General features: G+C 44.0%; 1 protein-coding gene, 1 long non-coding RNA gene and 2 other non-coding genes across 4 annotated transcripts in view; 3 read left to right on the forward strand and 1 right to left on the reverse strand.

The window, feature by feature from the left end:
- Positions 1-10,632: 10,632 nt before the first annotated feature.
- Positions 10,633-11,680, forward strand: LOC134326493 (uncharacterized). The gene is made up of 4 exons (XR_010014513.1): positions 10,633-10,726; positions 10,882-10,968; positions 11,048-11,154; positions 11,235-11,680. It is a non-coding gene; the product is annotated as an uncharacterized LOC134326493 (long non-coding RNA).
- Positions 11,681-13,452: 1,772 nt separating this feature from the next.
- trnan-guu (transfer RNA asparagine (anticodon GUU)) lies at positions 13,453-13,526 on the forward strand. The gene has a single exon. It is a non-coding gene; the product is annotated as a tRNA-Asn (tRNA).
- A 216-nt stretch (positions 13,527-13,742) lies between these two features.
- trnak-cuu (transfer RNA lysine (anticodon CUU)) lies at positions 13,743-13,815 on the reverse strand. The gene has a single exon. It is a non-coding gene; the product is annotated as a tRNA-Lys (tRNA).
- Positions 13,816-20,646: 6,831 nt separating this feature from the next.
- Positions 20,647-21,767, forward strand: part of LOC134326313 (zinc finger protein 345-like) — a 104,020-nt gene continuing 102,899 nt past the window's right edge. The window contains exon 1 of the mRNA XM_063008463.1: positions 20,647-20,878. Coding sequence (XP_062864533.1) covers positions 20,647-20,878 — 232 coding nt within the window. The remainder of the gene's footprint in view (positions 20,879-21,767) is intronic.

A 21,767-nucleotide genomic window follows, 5' to 3' on the forward strand; every position in this document is an offset into this window, starting at 1 on the left:
AGTATTTGTCATTATTTTGCAGTATTTCATTTATAATTAATTAATTAATTAAAGTTGGAAGTGTGTGTGGAAGTTGTACACACAAGAAACGACAACAATATAATAGTGTTAATTAGTGTTAATCTTAATAATATGTTGTGTGGCATTTAAAAACTTCCACACACACTTTATACACACACACACACACTTTTTCTCCGGTTGACCTACCCTGTGGGGGGACCTGAGGCCATTTCAATGAAACTTTGTCAGATGACGTATATTAAGGCTTTCTATTGGTTGAAATGATTGTGCCTGTGTTGACTTTGATTCAGGTTTGCTGGTTTGGTGTGCAATTAGGTGGCAGTCCCCACCAGGATATATAAACAAGTACACATTATACTCACATGTAATACACACACCTTATACACACGTAACACAGACACGTAATACACACATGTAATACACACACAGAGTGTGTCATGGTATGGGGGTGTACCAGTACCAGGGTCTGTCATGGTATGGGGGTATGTCAGTACCAGGGTGTGTCATGGTATGGGGTGTGTCAGTACCAGGGTGTGTCAGTACCAGGGTGTGTCATGGTATGGGGTGTGTCAGTACCAGGGTGTGTCAGTACCAGGGTGTGTCATGGTATGGGGGTGTACCAGTACCAGGGTGTGTCATGGTATGGGGGTATGTCAGTACCAGGGTGTGTCATGGTATGGGTTGTGTCAATACCAGTACCAGGGTGTGTCAGTACCAGTACCAGGGTGTGTCATGGTATGGGGTGTGTCAGTACCAGGGTGTGTCATGGTATGGGGGTGTGTCAGTACCTGGGTGTGTCATGGTATGAGGGTGTGTCAGTACCATGGTGTGTCATGGTATGGGTTGTGTCAGTACCAGTACCAGGGTGTGTCAGTACCAGTACCAGGGTGTGTCATGGTATGGGTTGTGTCAGTACCAGTACCAGGGTGTGTCATGTTATGGGGTGTGTCAGTACCAGTACCAGGGTGTGTCATGGTATGGGGGTGTGTCAGTACCAGGGTGTGTCATGGTATGGGTTGTGTCAGTACCAGGGTGTGTCATGTTATGGGGTGTGTCATGTTCTGGGGTGTGTCAGTACCAGTACCAGGGTGTGTCATGGTATGGGTTGTGTCAGTACCAGTACCAGGGTGTTTCATGGTATGGGGGTGTGTCAGTACCCGGGTGTGTCATGGTATGAGGGTGTGTCAGTACCAGGGTGTGTCATGGTATGGGGGTGTGTCAGTACCAGGGTGTGTCATGGTATGGGTTGTGTCAGTACCAGTACCAGGGTGTGTCATGGTATGGGGGTGTGTCAGTACCCGGGTGTGTCATGGTATGGGGGTGTGTCAGTACCCGGGTGTGTCATGGTATGAGGGTGTGTAAGTACCAGTACCAGGGTGTGTCATGGTATGGGGTATGTCAGTACCCGGGTGTGTCATGGTATGGGTTGTGTCAGTACCCGGGTGTGTCATGGTATGGGTTGTGTCAGTACCAGGGTGTGTCATGGTATGGGGGGGTGTCAGTACCCGGGTGTGTCATGGTATGGGGTGTGTCAGTACCACTACTAGGGTGTATCATGGTATGGGGGTGTGTCAGTACCAGGGTGTGTCATGGTATGGGGGTGTGTCAGTACCCGGGTGTATCATGGTATGGGGGTGTGTCAGTACCAGTACCAGGGTGTATCATGGTATGGGGGTGTGTCAGTACCAGTACCCGGGTGTGTCATGGTATGGGGGTGTGTCAGTACCCGGGTGTGTCATGGTATGGGGTGTGTCAGTACCACTACTAGGGTGTATCATGGTATGGGGGTGTGTCAGTACCAGGGTGTGTCATGGTATGGGGGTGTGTCAGTACCCGGGTGTATCATGGTATGGGGGTGTGTCAGTACCAGGGTGTGTCATGGTATGGGGGTGTGTCAGTACCAGGGTGTGTCATGGTATGGGGAGTGTCAGTACCAGGATGTGTCATGGTATGGGGGTGTACCAGTACCAGGGTGTGTCATGGTATGGGTTGTGTCAGTACCAGGGTGTGTCATGGTATGGGGGTGTGTCAGTACCAGTACCAGGGTGTGTCATGGTATGGGGGTGTGTCAGTACCCGGGTGTGTCATGGTATGAGGGTGTGTCAGTACCAGGGTGTGTCATGGTATGGGTTGTGTCATTACCAGTACCAGGGTGTGTCATGTTATGGGGTGTGTCAGTACCAGTACCAGGGTGTGTCATGGTATGGGTTGTGTCAGTACCAGTACCAGGGTGTGTCATGGTATGGGTTGTGTCAGTACCAGGGTGTGTCATGTTATGGTGTGTGTCAGTACCAGTACCAGGGTGTGTCATGGTATGGGTTGTGTCAGTACCAGTACCAGGGTGTGTCATGGTATGGGGGTGTGTCAGTACCCGGGTGTGTCATGGTATGAGGGTGTGTCAGTTCCAGGGTGTGTCATGGTATGGGTTGTGTCAGTACCAGTACCAGGGTGTGTCATGGTATGGGTTGTGTCAGTACCCGGGTGTGTCATGGTATGGGTTGTGTCAGTACCAGGGTGTGTCATGGTATGGGTTGTGTCAGTACCAGGGTGTGTCATGGTATGGGGTATGTCAGTACCAGGGTGTGTCATGGTATGGGTTGTGTCAGTACCCGGGTGTGTCTTGGTATGGGTTGTGTCAGTACCAGTACCCAGGGGTGTCATGGTATGGGGGTGTGTCAGTACCCGGGTGTGTCATGGTATGGGGTGTGTCAGTACCCGGGTGTATCATGGTATGGGGGTGTGTCAGTACCAGGGTGTGTCATGGTATGGGGCTGTGTCAGTACCAGTACCAGGGTGTATCATGGTATGGGGGTGTGTCAGTACCAGGGTGTGTCATGGTATGGGGGGGTGTCAGTACCAGTACCAGGGTGTGTCATGGTATGGGGGTGTGTCAGTACCAGTACCAGGGTGTGTCATGGTATGGGGGTGTGTCAGTACCAGGGTGTGTCATGGTATGGGGGTGTGTCAGTACCAGTGCCAGGGTGTGTCATGGTATGGGGGTGTGTCAGTACCAGGGTGTATCATGGTATGGGGGTGTGTCAGTACCAGCACCAGGGTGTATCATGGTATGGGGGTGTGTCATGGTATGCGGGTGTGTAAATACCAGTACCAGGGTGTGTCAGTACCAGGGTGTGTCATGGTATGGGGGTGTGTCAGTACCAGTACCAGGGTGTGTCAGTACCAGTACCAGGGTGTGTCATGGTATGGGGGTGTGTCAGTACCAGTACCAGGGTGTGTCATGGTATGGGGTTGTGTCAGTACCAGGGTGTGTCATGGTATGGGGGTGTGTCAGTACCAGGGTGTGTCATGGTTTGGGGTGTGTCAGTACCAGGGTGTGTCATGGTATGGGGGTGTGTCAGTACCAGTACCAGGGTGTGTCATGGTATGGGGTGTGATTCACTGTGTGGAATTAACAAACCACTCTGGACAGGTTGCCAGACACACCTAAACAAACACATACCTGTGTACCTTATACCTTATACCTAGGGTACCCCTTTACCCCCAGGACATGGGGAGAACATGCAAATTCCTCCCGGTAATCAAACCCAGGACCCTCCAGAAGCCGTCCCACAGTGGAAATCAAGTCAGTATATGTGCAGTCACATGAATCCAGTCATGCCCATATATGGTAAAGGTAAATTCACTCTGCTCCCTCGGAACGCTGTGACATCACAATGTGGACCTGTGCTCTTCAGGAGCAGCATTTAGATTTTCTCCTCATTTACGATGGCTGCTTCTCTGAGACAGAGGTTTCTGCGTGTGCTGTGTTGCGGGGCGCCTCCCCGGGCGTCCTCCGGGGGCGACCCGGGTCACGGGGGCGGTGCGGAGGCCGAGGAAGCGCTCCTGATGGAGGGGTTTCTGTTTAAGAGGACCAGGAGTGTGTTTAAAACCTGGAACAGGTCTGTACACTGATGCTTAGTCTATATATTAGGAATTATATATCTATACACTCAACATTATATATATACACTATTATATTTATACACTTAATATTATATACATAGACACACATTATATCTATAAACTCAATATTATATATATACACTCAATATTATATATATATATACACGATGTGTTTGATCTCTGCAGGCGGTGGTTCATCATACAGAACAATCAGCTTCTCTACAAGAAGAGGTTTAAGGTAGGTCACATGACTTCATATGATCCAAATCAGCTCTTTCCTGGACTCTGTGAAATACCCATAATGTACCGCGGCCGTACGCCCCTCATCATTCGGGCGCATTACAGCAGAAGTCGACTTCTGTGCCGGGCTGTGTCCCAAACCACCCCCGTCATGTTTACGTCTGGGATGATTTCACCGGCGTTTATATCATCAACTGTATAAATAAGAAGGTTTTATGTTCTATTCCCCCAGCGTGACTTCATGGTGCTGGCTGAAGACCTGCAGCGCTGTTCGGTCCAGAGCTGCGAGGACGCCGGGCGACGCTTCTGCTTCCGGGTGGTCACGCCCACAAGGTAAGTCCAGATCTATAATCACAGATAGATAGACAGATAGACAGATAATCAATAGACAGACAGACAGATGATCAATAGACAGACAGATAGATGATCAATAGACAGATAGATAGGCAGACAGACAGATAGATGATCAATAGACAGACAGACAGATAACCAATAGACAGACAGATGATCAATAGACAGACAGACAGATGATCAATAGATAGATAGATAGGCAGACAGACAGATAGATGATCAATAGACAGACAGACAGATAACCAATAGACAGACAGATGATCAATAGACAGACACAGATGATCAATAGACAGATAGACACATATTAGACATACAAATAGTCAGACAGACAAATAGACAGAGAGACAGCCAGATAGATGATCAATACACAGACAATAGATATATAGACAAGATAATTGATAGATAGACAGACAGACAGATGACCAATAAACAGACAGACAGATAGATGCTAGATAGACAGATGGATAGACTGATAGACAAGAAGACAGATTATAGATAAATAGATACAGTGGGGCCAAAAAGTATTTAGTCAGCCACTGATTGTGCAAGTTCTCCTACTTAGAAAGATGAGAGAGGTCTGTAATTTTCATCATAGCTACACTTCAACTATGACAGACAAAATGAGAAAAAAAAATCCAGGAAATCACATTGTAGGATTTTTAAAGAATTTATTTGTAAATTATGGTGGAAAATAAGTATTTGGTCAAAAACAAACAAGCAAGATTTCTGGCTCGCACAGGCCTGTAACTTCTTCTTTAAGAAGCTCTTCTGTCCTCCACTCGTTACCTGTATTAATGGCACCTGTTTGACCTTGTTATCTGTATAAAATACACCTGTACACAGCCTCAAACAGTCAGACTCCAAACTCAACCATGGCCAAGACCAAAGAAAATTGTAGACCTGCACCAGGCTGGGAAGAGTGAATCTACAATAGGCAAGCAGGTTGGTGTGAATAAATCAACTGTGGGAGCAATTGTAAGAAAATGGAAGACATACAAGACCATTGATAATCTTCCTCGATCTGGGGCTCATCCCGTGGGGTCAAAATAATCATGAGAACGGTGAGCAAAAATGCCAGAACTACACGGAGGGACCTGATGAATGACCTGCAGAGAGCTGGGACCAAAGTAACAAAGGCTACCATCAGTAACACACTACGTCGAGAAGTACTCAAATCCTGCAGTTTCAGGCGTGTCCCCCTGCTTAAGCCAGTACATGTCCAGGCCCGTCTGAAGTTTGCCAGAGAGCATTTGGATGATCCAGAAGAGGATTGGGAGAATATCATGTGGTCAGATGAAACCAAAATGGAACTTTTTGGTAAAAACTCAACTCGTCGTGTTTGGAGGAAGCAGAATCCTGAGTTGCACCATACCTACTGTGAAGCATGGGGGTGGAAACATCATGCTTTGGGGCTGTTTTTCTGCAAAGGGGACAGGACGACTGATCCGTGTTAAGGGAAGAATGAACGGGGCCATGTATCGTGAGATTTTAAGCCAAAACCTCCTTCCATCAGTGAGAGCGTTGAAGATGGAATGTAGCTGGGTCTTCCAGCATGACAATGATCCCAAACACAGCGCTCGGGCAACGAAGGAGTGGCTCCGTAAAAAGCATTTCAAGGTCCTGAAGTGGCCTAGCCCGTCTCCAGACCTCAACCCCATAGAAAATTTGTGGAGGGAGTTTAAAGTCTGTGTTGCCCCAAAACATCACTGCTCTAGAGGAGATCTGCATGGAGGAATGGGCCAAAATAGCAGCTACAGTGTGTGCAAACCTGGTGAAGACTTACAGGAAACGTTTGGCCTCTGTCATTGCCAACAAAGGTTATGTTACAAAGTATTGAGTTGAACTTTTGTTATTGACCAAATACTTATTTTCCACCATAATTTACAAATAAATTCTTTAAAAATCCTACAATGTGATTTCCTGGATTTTTTTTTTCTCATTTTGTCTCTCATAGTTGAAGTGTAGCTATGATGAAAATTACAGACCTCTCTCATCTTTCTAAGTAGGAGAACCTGCACAATCAGTGGCTGAGTAAATACTATTTGGCCCCACTGTAATTGATAGACAGACAGACAGACAGACAAATATTAGCCAGACAAATAGATAGTCAGACAGACAGATAGATAGATAGACAGACAGCTAGATAGATGATCAATAGACAAACAGACAGATGTTCAATAAACAGACAGACAGATTCTAGATAGACATATGAATAGACAGATAGACAAGAAGATAATTGATAGACAGACAGATAGATTATCAAAAGACAGATCAATAGACAGACTATTTATCTATCTTTCTATCCATCTGTCTGTCTCAATGTCTGTCTATCTATCTGTTTATCTATCTACTCAATCTGTCTGTCTGTCTGCATCCTATATAATCTGTATCTATCACCGTGTGTGTACAGGAGCTGTACGTTCCAGGCCGACTGTGAGGCAGGTAGACGGGCGTGGATCAGCGCCATTCAGAACCTGACTGAGAGAAAAGAAGGAACAGTCAAGAGCGAGGTGAATTATCATCACCACTATACTCCGGGAGGGGAGGGGTTCGGTTCTCGGCTCTGTAACACCAGTTTAATGCGTCTGAATCAGGAGGAATCAGACGGGTACGAGGACGATTCGAAATCAGACTCCAGTAAGACGTTAGTGGACGGGGAGATTCAGTTGGAGGACTCAGACTCGAGCGAGCAGTCAAGAGCGAGGTGAATTATCATCACCACTATACTCCGGGAGGGGAGGGGTTCGGTTCTCGGCTCTGTAACACCAGTTTAATGCGTCTGAATCAGGAGGAATCAGACGGGTACGAGGACGATTCGAAATCAGACTCCAGTAAGACGTTAGTGGACGGGGAGATTCAGTTGGAGGACTCAGACTCGAGCGAGCAGACAGACTCCCAGGGACCGCGGGCGTCTTCTAAAGCTCCAGGTAACCTTAACACCACCACATTCAAGTCCGACACTATTGAACTGTAGTGACTATGTAATTAACCCTTGGGCTTCATAGGTGGGATCAGTTCTGGAGAAGTCGTCTGCGATGCTCCCGAGAACAAGAGTGAGTATGCCGAACCTTTATTTGGACCCTTATTTTTGGTCTACATGAGCCCATGAAGCATCATTGGTGATACTTGTGTTGAAGATGCTGAAGGAGAACCTGCTGAGGAAGAACCTGCTGAAGGAGATCCCGGTGAAGGAGAAACCACTAAAGAAGAAACCACTAAAGGAGAAACCGGTGAAGGAGAACTCGGTGAAGGAGAACCTAGTGAAGGAAAAACCACTAAAGGAGAAACCGGTGAAGGAGAACCCGCTGAAGAAGAACCTGGTGAAGGAGAAACCGCTAAAGAAGAAACCACTAAAGGAGAAACCGGTGAAGGAGAACCCGGTGAAGGAGAACCCGGTGAAGGAAAAACCACTAAAGGAGAAACCGCTAAAGGAGAACCTGCTGAAGGAGAACCCGGTGAAGGAAAGACCGCTAAGGAAGAAACCACTAAAGGAGAAACCGGTGAAAGAGAACCCGCTAAAGGAGAACCTGCTGAAGGAGAAACCACCGATGGAGGACGTCAAGAGGAGGTGACGACCGACACGAACCCGAACAGCTTTGAGAGCCAATACACTGTTGGAGAGCTGCTGGGAAAGGGAGGCTGCGGTTCGGTCTACGAAGGCATCCATAAGGTGGACGGGAACCAGGTGAGTATCAGTTTGCTGTGTTGATCCTCCCCTTGGTCCTCCTATGGCTGCAGATACTTGTGACGACCTATCAGGACTCAGTGGGATGGATGGGATCTTCCAGCATGGCTAGAAGAGCATGACCCAGGCCCAGGCCCTCTAATTCCACAGACTTGAACCCACCTCGAATTGTCGTGTTGGCTCAATGGATCCTCCCCTGGGTCCTCCTATGTCTCCAGATACCTGCAACGACCTTCCAGGACCTTATTGGGTCACGGGGACTTCCGAGTACCACCCTGGCCCCCTGAATTCCCTTTGGTCCCAGACTTGAACCCAATTGAGCATCTATGGGACCTCCTTGATGGTCGTGTTGGCTCTACGGATCCTCCCCTGGATCCTCCTTTTGCTCCAGATACCTGTGACAACCTTCCAGGACCTTATAGGGTCACGGGGGCTTCCGAGTACCCTTCCCCCTGAATTCCCTTTGTTCCAATCTACAGATCCTCCCCAGGATCCTCCCTACAACCTACCGGGACATTATTCAGACAAACTGGGGATGCACACTAAGAAGATCTGAGTCCCTGATACCGGATACCACGGGATGCCTTTGGATGTCTCGTGGAGTCCACGTGTCGGTGGTCCGAGTTACTCCTGAAGAAGGTCTCATTTCGTGAGCTGGCTTCCCAGACTTGAACCCTAAGGAGCGCCTTGAGCAAATGCAGTCAGCACGGCTCCAGACACCCATGGCGACCTACTAGGACCTTATCGAGTCTCTCCCAACCCTTGTATTAAAAATCTACTAATGATCGTTTACTTGTGTGTGTTTAGGTTGCCATCAAATACGTGGTGAAGGATGAGGACCTCAGATTTACCAGGATTGTAAGTGACTTTACCTTTCAGATGAAGTAAATACCGTATAGACTGGATATACATTAAATCATTTGTTCTTGTCTCTTCTACCATCAGCCCGGCGAGACAGAGTTGCTCCCCGTCGAGGTGGCCCTGATGCGCATGGTGTCCAGGCCGCCCGCCAACCCGTACGTGCTGAAGCTCCTGGAGTGGTTCGACACGCCCGAGCGCTGCATCCTGATCCTGGAGCGGCCCGTCCCCTGCGTAGACCTCTACCAGCTGATGCGCAAGAAGGGTAGGCTGAGGATGCAGTTTGCCCGGCATGTAATGCGGCAGGTTGTCCTGGCGGTGCTCCACTGCCGGGATCGCGGTGTCTTGCACAGGGACATTAAGCGCCAGAATGTCCTTCTGAACACGGAGACGCTGGAGGTGAAGCTGATCGACTTCGGATGCGGCGACCTGTTGAGGGACACTCCGTACTACACATTTTCAGGTAACTGTGCACCAATGAGGGACGGGTACTTTGGTTTGGACTTTGGGTACTAGTTTGTCTTCTTTGTTCGTGTAGGCACGTGGGAATACTCACCACCCGAGTGGATAACCAAGCAGAAGTACTATGGCTGCCCTGCGACCGTCTGGAGTCTGGGCGTACTGCTGTTTGTCTTGGTTTGTGGACGCCTGCCATTTCGGTCTAGGAAGGAGATCACCAAAGGGCGTCTAGTGTTCAAACCTGGTGTGTCTAATGGTAAGGAAATATATACATTAAGACCTACAATTACAGACAGGTGAAGTGACTATCAAGGAGCGAATCGTGATGGATAGATGACTGGGTCTGAGCATCTCCAAATCTGCAGCTCTTGTGGGGTGGTCCAGGGAGGGTAGAGTGGTAAACCAGTGACAGGGTCATGGGCAGCCAAGGCTCGCTGATGCATGTGTGGCCCGATCCAGCAGAAGAGCTCCTGTAGCTCAAAGGTAGCAGCAGACCAGTAAGGATGCCCATGGTGACCCCTGTCCACGTCGCTCACCTGGGGGAACACATGGCACCAGGATGCACTATGGGAAGAAGTTCTGCCAACATTCTGCTGGGAAACTTTGGGTTGGGTCACTCTGACACGTAGCTCCTGACACGTAGCTCCTGACACGTAGCTCTGACACGTAGCATTTGAGGACCATGTCCACTCTTCCATGGATTCCCCAGATCTCGATTCAACCGAGCGTCCGTGGGATGTGCTGGACAAACGAGTCCGATCAATGGAGGCCACGTTATTAGGAAGGTGGTCATAATGTTATGCCTGATCGGTGTATCTTCTTCAGATCTAAACACCGTATAATTTAAATCTGCATTGTCGCACTCGCCAGCCTGCTGCCATCTGATCGAACAATGCCTCAAGAAGAAGCCCAGCAAGCGTCTCACCCTCGGGCAGATCCTCCTGCATGGGTGGTTTGATGAGTAACCGGAAGACTAGGTCCAGACGGTGTAGATCTTTACACTCATACTGGCGGCTGCAAAAAAGAGGGTAACACGGCAGAAAAACACGTATCAAATAATTCAAGTGATGTACGAATGATTTAATAACGTCTTGAGCGTTTCTCTCCTAGGATCTGCGCGTCTTCCAGCAAAGGTACGACCGGCTGATACAGATGCTGGAGAATCGTACTAATCGGATGTGGGCCAAAGTGGAGCTGGCGCAGATCGGGGTGAGTTTGACTCAGTCTGAAACTGGCACTATATTTACTACTATATGTGTCGACTGCCGGATGCCACCCATGCGGTTACCCATAGCGACTACGCCATCAGTCAGAACCACAGTCCTACCGTTCTAATAGAAAATCTATTTTCCTTTTACTCACAGATCCAGCACGTTAACTTTATAGACATCGTCTTTGAGCTGGTGCTGCTGGGAATTCTGGGAAGAGCGAGGGTGCATCAGATCATCTCAGTAAGAGAGTCTGTGCTCTATAGAGTCTAAAATTAATCTGTGCTGCCCTACAAGTGTAGTTAAACACACCATTGTTTAGTTGACGCAGTACCGGAGACGAAGGCTCTTTCTGGACCGGCTGATTGCTCTCATCTATTCGTGTGTTACGCCCAGATAGACTGAACGTGTTATTTATTCCATCTTCAGGTGTGTGTTCTTTACACCATGAATGATCTTGAATAGAACTGTCTGCTAGTAATCTGTTATTTCTTCTGTTTCTCTCTCAGACTGAGATGCTGAGCTTCCTGGATGAAATCTTCACTCTGGACGAGTCTTTGTATGCAGAACCTGAAGCCCTGGCTGCTGCACTGGAGACGCTTTTATGGCAGAGCCTCCAACGGTTTCATGAAAGGCTGGAAACAGAGGACATCTAAAGGCCAACCTTGATTAGAACCTTTATTTAACTGTCAGGGATGCATGTCTGGTGGTTGACGTGTTTTTAATGTTTGTTCACAGTCTGTGTACTTGTGGAGGTGCGTCAGGACCCAAGACATCGGCGACGTGTGAAGATACCACCGATGTGGAAGCATGTATTAGGATCTCTGAGAGACCTGCTGCCTTTAAGACGATGTCTTTACATCAGGACAACGCCCGGATGACTTTGTGGACCAGATCCAGATGTGTAAAAAGCTGATGTTCTGTAAAAATTTAATAAAAAAAGAAGAAACTGTGAGTCATTCATTCTCTAGCGTCTTTATTCTCCAAAATAAAAGATTTCCAATGATTTCACTGATTGCTATATAAAGTTGGGACGGAGGCAGAATAAGAGTAAAAGGTTTATAGAAGATTACAGTTACAGTTGCTCTCCATGCTGCTCTTTATTTTGAGGGAATTTGAGTTGTGAGATTTGGGAACAAACTGGGAACTGGAATGTGGACACAATACAGAGGAAGTAAAGGTGTCACAGACACTTAAGGAAAAGAAGCTCTACAAGGCAAAGAACCAATTCGCTCAGGGACCGAACAGTGACAACTCACCAATGGTGTGGCTTGAACCAGCAACCTTTTGATTGCTAGCCCAGTACCTTAACCACTAATACCAAGTTCACACTACACGACTGTGTTCAGATCTTTGTTCAGTTCACACTACACAGTGGACAGTGAGTGTAGAAACAAGTAGGTGGTTTTAATGTTATGGATGATCAGTGTAGTCTATTTAATCAGCTCCGCTTACCATATAGGAGCACTTTGTAGTTCTACAATTACTGACTGTAGTCCATCTATTTCTCTACCTGCTTTTACTCTGTTTTTCAATGGTCACATTGTTTAGGTGGTGGATCATTCTCAGAACTGCAGTGACACTGCAGTGACACTGACATGGTGTGTTAGTGTGGAACAATTTACAATAGTGTGAAAGAATAAAGAAAATGAAAAGTGAGTGAGGTAAAACTGATAATCAGGTAGTATAGAGTCTGTAGCGTTTACCTCAGCTGCTCCAGGACGCGTCTCAATTTGTTAATGCTTTGTGAAAGCCTTTATAAAATGCTGATGTGAGTTATTTCTCCTGTTAAAAAAATTAAATTGAATTAAAGTTTAGTGTAGAATTATGTACAAAGATCTACAGAGTCTAGATGAACTGGCCGGTTAGCTCAGTTGGTTAGAGCGTGGTGCTAATAACGCCAGGGTTTGATCCTCGTACGGGCCACACCCACTTTAACCATTAAAGGTAGCATGGTTGAGAGAGAGTCAGGTGAGCATGTGCTGAGTATCAGGACTTTCTAACCTGAGTAATTTAATCACTGAAAGTAAGAATACCACCCTGTTCTTCTGCCATCTTTAATTCTGGCTTCATTTCACCTAATGATCGTGGCATGACCTTTATAAATGCTTGCAATCAATTTTGTTAATGGCAAAAATAAATAAAAAGAGAACTGCTGTGTAATTTAGTGAATTCTTGCACTGCACATGGCAGAAGACTAAAAGAAATTGAGACCGTGTAGAATAAAAGTATTAGGAAAGTATGAGGTTAAAAGCATCAGCTTTTATTTATTCTTAAAAGAAAAATACATGAACCTCAGTCATCTCACATGAAGATCTGTTCTGCTCAACAACAGTAAAGCTCTCCATCGTTTCTGTGTGGCAGCACCATAACTGAAGGGCTGTCAGTGTATCAGGTATGTGGGTACATGCCCTGCCCATGAAGACCAGCCGGTTAACTCAGTTGGTTAGAGCGTGGTGCTAATAGCACCAAGGTCATGGGTTTGATCCCCATACGGGCCACTATCCCTTTTGCACTTAAACTAACAAGCAAGTGAGTCTTCTCTAACTAGCAGGTCCTATTGACCTGGGCTTCAAACGTTGTCTCTGACAAGTGTGAGATCTTTTTAATGCCCCTCTCATTCAAGTCAGAAACATGCCATTATTTCAATTTGCCAAACTTAATTAACCCTCTGTAAATGTTTGCAAGTCATGTGACTTTTGTGTCCAATGAAAAAGCAGTGCTCGTGTCTCTGTGGTGCAATCGGTTAGCGCGTTCGGCTGTTAACCGAAAGGTTGGTGGTTCGAGCCCACCCAGGGACGAGTGCCTTTTATTGCACAACCTGCCTGTTGATCAAACGGATATGAGACACAAGAACAATGTGTAGTCCCACAGAATAGTGGAAATAAGTAACTGAAAAACATCCAGTAAACAACAGTCCTACGAGCACAAAAAACCACCTGATAAGTCACCGGAGACCGGCTGTCCAAAGTGGAAGAACGTCCTTTTGGTTTCAGTAGATGTTAAATGAAGATACTCGCCCAACGTGGGGCTCGAAGCCACGACCTTGAGATTAAGAGTCTCATGCTCTACCGACTGAGCTAGCCGGGCTTAAGCAGTATGTCAGAACAGACAGCTCATCAGTCAGACCATCAGAGAGATGTAGGTTTAATAGTGTTATTTTAAATAAACAAAAATAAATGAAATAAAACAATTTTACTTTCAAAGAATGTGCACAGTGAAATACACTGAAAACCTCAAAAGGTCGTCCTAACATGAGTGTGTTTCAGTGCTGTTTAATACAAATAAATAAAATATATAAGCACTGCAGGACGGATCAGCTGCATTCATCTTCCCCTCTATCAGGACTGCCACCACCATGCTTCACATTAGGTGCAGCATTAGCCGGGTGCCTGGTCTCCACCAGACATAATGTGTTTCTCGTGGTCCGAGAGACCTCTAGGTGCATTTTAGCACCTAGTTCAAATGGTTGATCTTCTGGAAGGTTCTCACGTCTCCACAAGGATACGCCGGAGGTTCCTGCTCACCTCCCGGCCAGGCCAGACTTCTTCCATTTATGGATGTTGGTGGTCTGTACCCTTGCCCAGATCTATGCCTCTAAGGTCTGCAGACGATTCCTTTGACCCCATGGCCACTGTGGACTGTGGGACCTCGTATAAGCAGGTGTCTGCAATCCCCAATCGTATCCAATCAAACCAATTGACCACAGGTGGCCTCCAGTTAAATTGGAGATGCATCTCAAGCGGTATCATACCCGTCTTTTGGGTGTCCTATCAAAGTCTGTGCACACAGACGCCTAAAAACATGCTAATAACACACAGACAACGGTACAGTTCACGTCTTTATTGAACAATTTATTTATTTAATAAACAAAGAAGCTGCTGGTAACTGTAAGAAGAATCTCCTCATCTTCCGGATCGAGATGCTCGTTGACCTGCGGACTACCGTTACGCTATCGTGACGTCCTGGAGGTCCGGTGAGGTCCTGTGAGGTCCTGTGAATAGAGACTTAAACCTTGCATAGATATCAAACCTTCATCATCTCCTACTCACCCAGAAAGACCTCCCAGAGCTCTCGAACCTTCTTATTCCTGGAAAAAAGCTCAAATCTTAAAAGGTTTGATTGTTTTTACCGTTAGCAGAAGCCTTCAGAAACCTGTATGGTTAAAAGTCTGGACCTATTTTTTGGGTTACTCATGGAACCACACGTCAGTGTTCATTTTGACAGCAAATTTTGATTTAGTTTTAGTCATAGTCTTTTGACTAAAATGTAATTTAGTTTCAGTCATAATTTAGTCATCTGAATTGTTTTAGTTTTAGTCTAGTTTTAGTTTCAGTCGACTAAAATAGGGCTGGGCGATTTTGCCAAATAAAAAAATCTCTATTATTTTAAAATGATAACCGATTGTTGATTACGATTTAGTTTTTTTTTTGTTCTTGTATAATGCAATTGAAACAAGACTCAAATTTTTTTTTTTTTGCATTGTAATTTAAAAGACTGCAGAAGTGCAAAAATAGTAACAGCACCACCTATAATTATCCTTTCAAGGGACTCAAACTTATAACAAAAACAATATCACAATAATTAACAATAATTAAAACAAAATAGAAATCTTAATTATCTATATCCTTTATAAGAATATCTCACAAACAACTCTTATTTTAAATAATGTGCAGCAGAGCCTCCTTACATTAGGAAAAGAACTACAAAAAGTTCTTTACAGGTTTCTTAAAAGGAACACGAGCCTGTACTGTACTGTTTCCACCACTGAGTGAGTCTGTATCAGTAGCTACACTGGGGGGGCATCAAGTAATCACTCAGCTCAGCTTTGATTTTGTCCTCTTGTTATTGGGGGTGGATGGAGGGGGCACGGTCTGCTTCTAACTATATGGACTACAATTCCCATGCTCCCCCGGACTGTCACGTGACTCTCATGTCCCGGTCAGCCAATCCTGATCGCGCTCACCGTCTCCGGAGTTTTGATTCAGTTCAGAGGTGTTTGATTCAGTGAATCTTAATTAAACTCTTCTGTTTGTGTCTTGTTTTGCCGATCGTGTTTGCGCTCCTTATTTCTGAATCTAACCGTTACCGTGTATAGTCCTTGTTGTCCTCCGTTTACTGTTTAGTTTATCCGCTGGTTTTGCACTCTACATGATTTTGTACACTGTTTTCACCCTTTTGATATTAAACTTTCCCTGATTTATGTTCTGTGAGTGTCTGGTCAGTTTCTGCCTCGTGACATGTTGGTATTTTAATTAAAATATAAAGTATGTAAACAATCGCAATTGTCACATTTCTAACATCGGGTGTAAACGTTCATGCGAATTAACCGAATTAATCGTGAAAATCTGCCAGCCCTAGACTAAAATATATATAAAGGGTGTAAAATGTAAATGCTTTTTAATCAGTTCACTTCAATTATTTAAGTAATTATGCACACTTACACAAAATGAAACATTTTTAACCAGTTATGGAATATTATTAATGTTTGAATGTGCAATACACACAAAAACAGATGTAACTTATTTCAAACAACATCTTTATTTACCTGACCTTGCTTATTGAGCATAACAATAACAAAATATTAATGACCAGTAGGCCTGCTCTGCCTGAAAAATATATGCATTGTTCATAACAAATTGCATATTACATTCTTTATAAAACTGGGTACCGTAAAAGCAGCAGTGCCATTATGTTGCCATTATACTGCCAGCAGTGCCAGATGTGGTTTCAGATTTGTTGTGTTTTTACCCGAGATCGTCGCCCCAGATGGTGTACACATCGTCTTGTTTTTCACGACGTGAAATGAGAAACGTGAAATGTGTCCATATATATCGTCTCTGCACTTTCTCCCTGTTGACATTGTGGAGTTAACCTAGTTCCATGAGTAACGACAGTTCATAGGCTAGTCTGGTCTTCCCGGGTTTAGATCAAATTTGTGCGAGTGTGGTCTTACAGCGGTACTGCAAAAGAAATTAGTACTGATAGGATGGCTACCCGGCTTGTCCCGCCTCTCCACATACGCTAAAGTAGTTATGATTGGATCTCTCCCTAACTCTCCAAAACTAAATCAGTTCTGATTGGATGTCGTCCCTGCCAAACATTTTTGTCTCGTTTTTATTTGTTGACGAAAATGTCAATTACACAAAATGAGTCTGAGACCATGATTTATGGTGGGCTGGCTGGTACATGTATGAATTATCTACCCTTGTGTTAAAACTTATTCCACATGCTTATAGTTGTAGCAACTAGTGAAAATGCTTCTATCTTGCATTTCTGCAAAGTAAAAAGGATTTCCATTCTTCATGATTCAGCTTTTACTGATTTATAATGAAGAACAGCGTATTAGATCCAGAAAAAATGCATTTCCTCTAGTAATACTGTTTAAAGCTTACAACAGACATGTTTATATTTGTTTTAAAGCTACGGTCAGTCAGTAGCCAGTTTTTTAAATGACTGAAAAATTTGCCATTGACCCCTTTGGGTACAAAACAAAAATGTTCAAATTTTTCTGGTAAATAGGGTTAGTAGTTCTACAACACTAGCTTTAGTTACAACAGTGTTTAGGTGTAATAAGTCAAATGAGATGGTTTTTTTAATCTGCATCCTTTATTTTTTTTTTATTTAGCAACATACAGAGATGTATAACAAGAAAAAGTTCTGAATGATACTAAAGTAAAGTGGCAAAAGGGAACATGAAACATTTTAAACTCATCAGTTTTGGTCTACTGTAATTAAACCCATTCAAATAACTTAGCCCACAAACAATCCAATCATTAGAGGAGCTCAAGTCCCACAAAAGGAATACTTTCACCCAAATCACTTCTAAACTAATCAGATTGTTGAGATACATATAAGCAATCTGTAAGTAATGAACTATAGCCAGAGAGATAGTTAAACAATCTCATCCCTGTCTGTTCACTTATGAAATACCTTGTACATTTAGTATACCAATTGGAAAGTGTGCAGCTACACTCGCTTTAGTATTATTTAGAACATCTCTTACAATGTTTAATTGCTAAATAGAACTAAAAATGAAAATTAATCAGCATCGTGGATTTAGCTGGAATGGAATCATCTGCTGAGAGGTCGTCTGATTGTCTGGCTCACTCCTCTAAAGAAGTCCTGGACCTGTTTCATTCTTTTCCTTCTTGGTTTTGTGCCTTTGTGTCATAGAAAGGAGAAACAAGTCAGTCACAATGTTTAAAACGCACGCATAAAAGGTTTTTGTGGTTAATTAGCAAACATTTAACCCAACATATAAACTAATGCTAAATGTTTTTTCTCTGTTCTGAATGCTGTTGAAATCGATTTTTCTGTTATTTACATTGAATTGGGAATTCATCAACAGGATCTGCAGATATTTCTGTTGAACTCAGGACCTCTGTGGTGGTGCTGCAAGAAGCATCCTCTACTGAAATCACACAGAAACATGATTTAAAATGCTGTTCAAACAATGATACACGGGATTAAAAATGCTTTTCAAAACAATGATACGAAATATACCGTCACCATAGTGAACACATAGTGAGAAAGAAAAACTTTACCTTGTTTTGATGGGACAAGATTGTCCATGATTGTAATTAAAATGAAAGGATGCAGCAATGAAACGAGCCCACTCTGAGGGGAGCCTATGGGTGACCCTTTTACCTCAAATCCCTTAGCCAGCAGTTGCGTCACTGTTTTGTCCAATACAGTGTGCAGAAGGATATTGTAGAAGAGCGATAGCTCCTCTGGACTTGAAAAATTTGTGGCCTTGAGCAAATTTAGAAATAAATCTAATACAAAATCTTTGCAGCCACATGGTGTAGGAAAACAGTCGTCTTGAGAAATTCTGCATTCCAGTAGGTGTTTTACATTCTGGAGCAGTGGTGTAACTTCATCCTGCAGGTGCTGGCAGAGCACTCCAGCAAGAGATTCAGTCATTGTTTTAACTGATGGTTCCTGACTGACTTTATCTTGCTGTGTGCTGCTGGCACTACTGAACAGGACCTGCCTCACACGATTTCTCAGGTCCATACTGTCCACATTGGTGTCTGGGTTATTAGGTGGCAAGTTTTCCCCTCATAGCTCTGTTTCAAGCTGCTGATCTTTAGTGGGACTGGTTCCACAGGGTCCAGGCTCATTATAGTCCCTGGTCTGGTTTGAACTAGTGGATGTACATGGAAATTGATTGTTTACAAACTCTATCAGTGGAGGATACAGGTTGTCCTTAAGTTCCTCCACTAATATACTTTGGACCCTTTCAACTAAATCCAGTAGATTGTCCACATTCAAAGCCTGTAAAAGAAGGAAAATTTATATTAAACAAAAAACAATATTCATACAAGATTTTCTCATTTAACACCCAGTTTCAGATAAAATCAGCTCTTATTATGATGTAATTACATTGCTGGAACTGGATCCTCTGCTGAAAAGTCGTCTGACTCTCTGCCACACTCCTCTGAAGAAGTCCCGGACTTTCTTCATCCGTGTTCTTCTTGGATTTGTGTCTTTGTATCATAGAAAGAAGAAACACAAAGAGAGTTGTGATGGTTAAAAGCTCATAAAAAAATCGATGTGGTAAATAAGCAAAACCTCACACAAAGGTTTATTTTTAATCCAATAATTGTAGCAAATGGTTCTGTTCTGAAAGGTGTTCAAAAGGGATTTTCTGTTATTTACCAACTGTGGTTGTCTGTCCATTGACAGAGTCTTCACACTGGACTTTTTGGCCTTGAGCATATTCAGAAAAAAATCTAATAGCGAATAGTCGCAGCCACATGGTGTAGAAAGACAGTCAGCCTGAGAGCTTCTGCATTCCAGTAGTTGTTTTACATTCTGGAGCAGAAGAGTGATTTTGTCCTGGAGGTCCTGGCAGAGCGCTGCAGCAAGAGATTCAGTCATAGTTTCTATCGATGGTTCCTGACTGACTTTATCTTGCTGCGTGCTGCTGGCACTACTGAACAGGATCTGCCTTACAGAATTCCTCAGGTCCATACTGTCCACAAAGTCTTCTTCTATTAGTTCTGGAAGTTCTGCTCTTGGTTCCCTTTCATGGGCCTTTCTGATGGTTTCAATGTTCCCCTCAGAGCATTCTTCCATCTCTGTTTCAAGCTGCTGTTCTAACATGGGACTGTGTCCAGAAGGTCCAGGGTCGTTTTGGTTCCTGGTCTGGTTTAAATTGATGGATTTTGCAGGACATCAATTGTATACAAACTCCTTCAGTGGAGGAAGCAGGTTGTCTTTAAGTTCATCCACTAGAATTGTTTGGATCCCTGCGATCAAATCCTGCAGATTGTCCACAGTCACCTGTAAAAGATTACATGATCCATACAAGATGGCAAGTTGCTAAGTAGTTACTAGGATGATGGCAAGTGGTGGTTGTTAATCTGTTATTAGACGGTCGTATTGGACACTTACACTCTCTTCCTGTTCGCCCCGGCAGTCAGAGCGGGAGAAAAAGCTTTTAAAGCATTTTGGTTTCTTCATGGTGCTGATGAAGACTTCTATTAATGACAGAAAAAACATTATGGTGTTAATTTACAGACAGACATCACTCATCCAACCTGACAAAACTTCCTAACCAGTTTATGATTTATTGAATGATAGATAATAATTAGTGATTAGTGAAATCAAAGCCAGGACCTTCTTGCTTTGAGGCTACCCACAGAGCCACCATGCCACCATTAATAATAATAATAATAATAATAATAACAACCCACTTATTTACCTGGCACATTTAACTGATCTATCTCTACATTATGACCACTATTACAACATTATTTTATATTCTTTTAATCAATCTCTGTGTAGATGTTTTGCTAGAGAATGTACTTTATAATAGATCATTCAGTATAAACTACATTTAATGTGACTTACAGCTCTCTCGTGTCCGTTCCTCGACGTGCTCAACACTGAACTGAAGCAGAAACACATCAGATGAGCTTTAATGTGCCTGATGCTCCGCTTAGTCCTACTGTGACGTCACAACCTTCCTCTCAGGAGCTCCAGGCTGAAGCGGCGGCCGCTGGCAGCAGTTCAGTCCTGCGATGCACCGGCGCCCTGTTCCGTTCAGGGTATCACTGCCCTGCATGCGCCGAGGGTTTCCTGGTGGTCAGGATACCCCGCGACCCTGACCAGGACAGAGCAGATGCTGACAATAACATTCAATGTAATATCCACATGTGGACGTGATAATATCGTAAATGTGTCCGAAACACGTCTGAATCACATTATTCAATGAATACATTCTGTTTTCTGTAAAGGAATGCAGCCAGGAAAAAGTCCCACACCATTAAACCACAACACCATCGATCTAACCTGCTGGCACAAGGCATGTTGGGTCTATTGATCCCTCCTGCTCATGCCAAAGAACCAATCTAGTACAGATAGGAGGCTTTTATTTACCATATATACACAGTAAAACACATTGAACTGACTTTTAAAGTAAAGTTCAACATGTTATACAGACATCATCTCCATCTAGTGGTGCTAGAAATAAACTACAGCTTGTTGCTTGGGTACAGATTTGTGACTTTATTATTATTACTATTATTTTATTTTTATAATGTATATAAATTAGAGAGTGTTTATGGCTCTTTCCTCCCAAATGTTTTTGTAACGTATTGTAGACCTGCAATGGCGACTGTTTTTGGTATACAGGAAAGAAAAGGCCGAATGCAGGTGAAAATGTGTTATTTGGCAACCCAGCACTGTGTGAATATTGGACAGAACACATGATGGGTTATTTTAACTTGTTGGGTTGTGCAGTTTAACCATTGTGCTGAGCTGTAAGGTTCTTTTTTTACCATGTTTCAGCTATGTAACTTTACTGCAGCTTGTATTTAAATGAAAGGTTTACATTGCTGTCTTCAGGATTTCCACTTTAGTGATATTTAATGTTAATAGCTGTTCTGATCTAAAAGATGCTGCTGCCTTTGACCTTTAAAACTGAGAAGTGATTTGTGAGATAATTAAAATAAGTGAAATGTTTATTTTGTACTTTGGTTTTATATTATTTGTGCAAACATTTGTTTTATGCAACTTTAAACCTGTAATAA

The sequence above is a fragment of the Trichomycterus rosablanca genome, chromosome 14, assembly GCF_030014385.1.
Source record: "Trichomycterus rosablanca isolate fTriRos1 chromosome 14, fTriRos1.hap1, whole genome shotgun sequence".
Lineage (NCBI taxonomy): Eukaryota > Metazoa > Chordata > Actinopteri > Siluriformes > Trichomycteridae > Trichomycterus > Trichomycterus rosablanca.